This window comes from Malurus melanocephalus, unplaced genomic scaffold (genome assembly GCF_030028575.1).
Source record: "Malurus melanocephalus ecotype Western Australia unplaced genomic scaffold, MMel_1.1 scaffold_984, whole genome shotgun sequence".
NCBI lineage: Eukaryota > Metazoa > Chordata > Aves > Passeriformes > Maluridae > Malurus > Malurus melanocephalus.
In genome coordinates this window covers 3,715-4,953 of record NW_026624216.1, presented here as the reverse complement: position 1 = coordinate 4,953, position 1,239 = coordinate 3,715, and the positions used below count along the sequence as shown (strand labels likewise).

At 55.9% G+C, this 1,239-nt stretch overlaps 1 protein-coding gene across 1 annotated transcript in view; it reads right to left on the bottom strand.

Annotated features, from left to right (window-relative positions):
• Nucleotides 1–724, bottom strand: part of MDGA2 (MAM domain containing glycosylphosphatidylinositol anchor 2) — a gene marked incomplete at its 5' end in the record, with an annotated part of 54,677 nt that extends 53,953 nt beyond the window's left edge. The window contains one exon of the mRNA XM_057386539.1: nucleotides 431–724. Coding sequence (XP_057242522.1) covers nucleotides 431–724 — 294 coding nt within the window. The remainder of the gene's footprint in view (nucleotides 1–430) is intronic.
• Nucleotides 725–1,239: the final 515 nt, after the last annotated feature.

Below are 1,239 nucleotides of genomic sequence, written 5' to 3'. Positions count from 1 at the left end.
CCCACTTCTCCCTGCCCATTCCCAGCAGAGTGGAGCAGATCTGGATGCGGATCAGCTCCCAGGGAACAGCTCTGCTCTGCTTTTTTCCTGCTTGTTCGACACAGCAACGACAAACGAGCACAGCGCCCGCTCGGCGTTTCCAGCAACGCGTCCTCCCAGCTCAGCCGCTCGTTCCCGTGTCGAGGAATTCAAAGCTGAGCTAAAATAATGATGGCCTCGCGCTCGGGTTGGGGTTTTTGTACCATAAATGAGACTCCTATGTCATTTTTACTCCCRTATTTACATGGAAATCATGGATTCGGGGCGCTGCGGAGACAAACGCCAGCACATCAAATATGGAGCAGCCGTAACGYTTGTTGAGGGGAGGAATAAATCAACTTTTTCTCGGCGCGATGGAAATAAAACCGAGGGGAAATGGAGGTTTACTCACACTGCACGATGAGCTGCACCAAWGCCTCGCGGGGTTTGACGTTGAAGCCGTTGTACTGGCTGGTCTGGCAGCGGTAGGTGCCGGTCATTTCCCGCGACACGTTGACGATGCGCAGGATCCCGTCGTAGCTTTCGCTCTGCAGGGCCCCATCGGGCATGGCCACCTCTTTGTCGGCCCGTGACCACAGGATGATGGGTTTGGGCTTGCCCGTCACCTGGCACTGCAGCTCGATGGTGTCCCCTTCCCGCGTCACCAGCGGCGACTTCTCCTGGGGGACGGTCAGGTTGGGGGGCACTGGGGRACGGGGAGAGAGCGGGGTCAGTAATGGGGCATTGAGATGGATTTCCTGCTGGGATTTGTCTGTGGAAATGGAATTTGTGCACTGCAAAGGGTGAATTGTGTGCCGCAAAGGGTAAATTGTGAAGTTCCCACATTTATGGGGTGAAGTTCTCAGCTGCTCCAGAGAAGTTTCCCCAGCCCTGCTGTGCCACTCCTGCCCTCCCTGGGTGTCCCAGCCCCATCCCAGTGCTCCCAGTGCTCTCCCAGCATTCCCCACTTCTTTTCCTTTTTGTGATTCTTTGGCGCTAAATCCCGATTTTTCACAACAGCCTGGCTTTCCCATGTCCCCAAGTGCCACATCCACTCYGAAATCCCYCCAGGAATGGGGACTCCCCCAMTGCCCTGGGSTGGASAGCCTTTTCCAGGTGGGAATTCTCCCTGACATCCACCCTGGCACAACTCAGGGGCCGTTTCCTCTCGTTCCACCCCTTGTGCAAAGACRATTGTGCAAATCCATGAGGAAAGGAGCA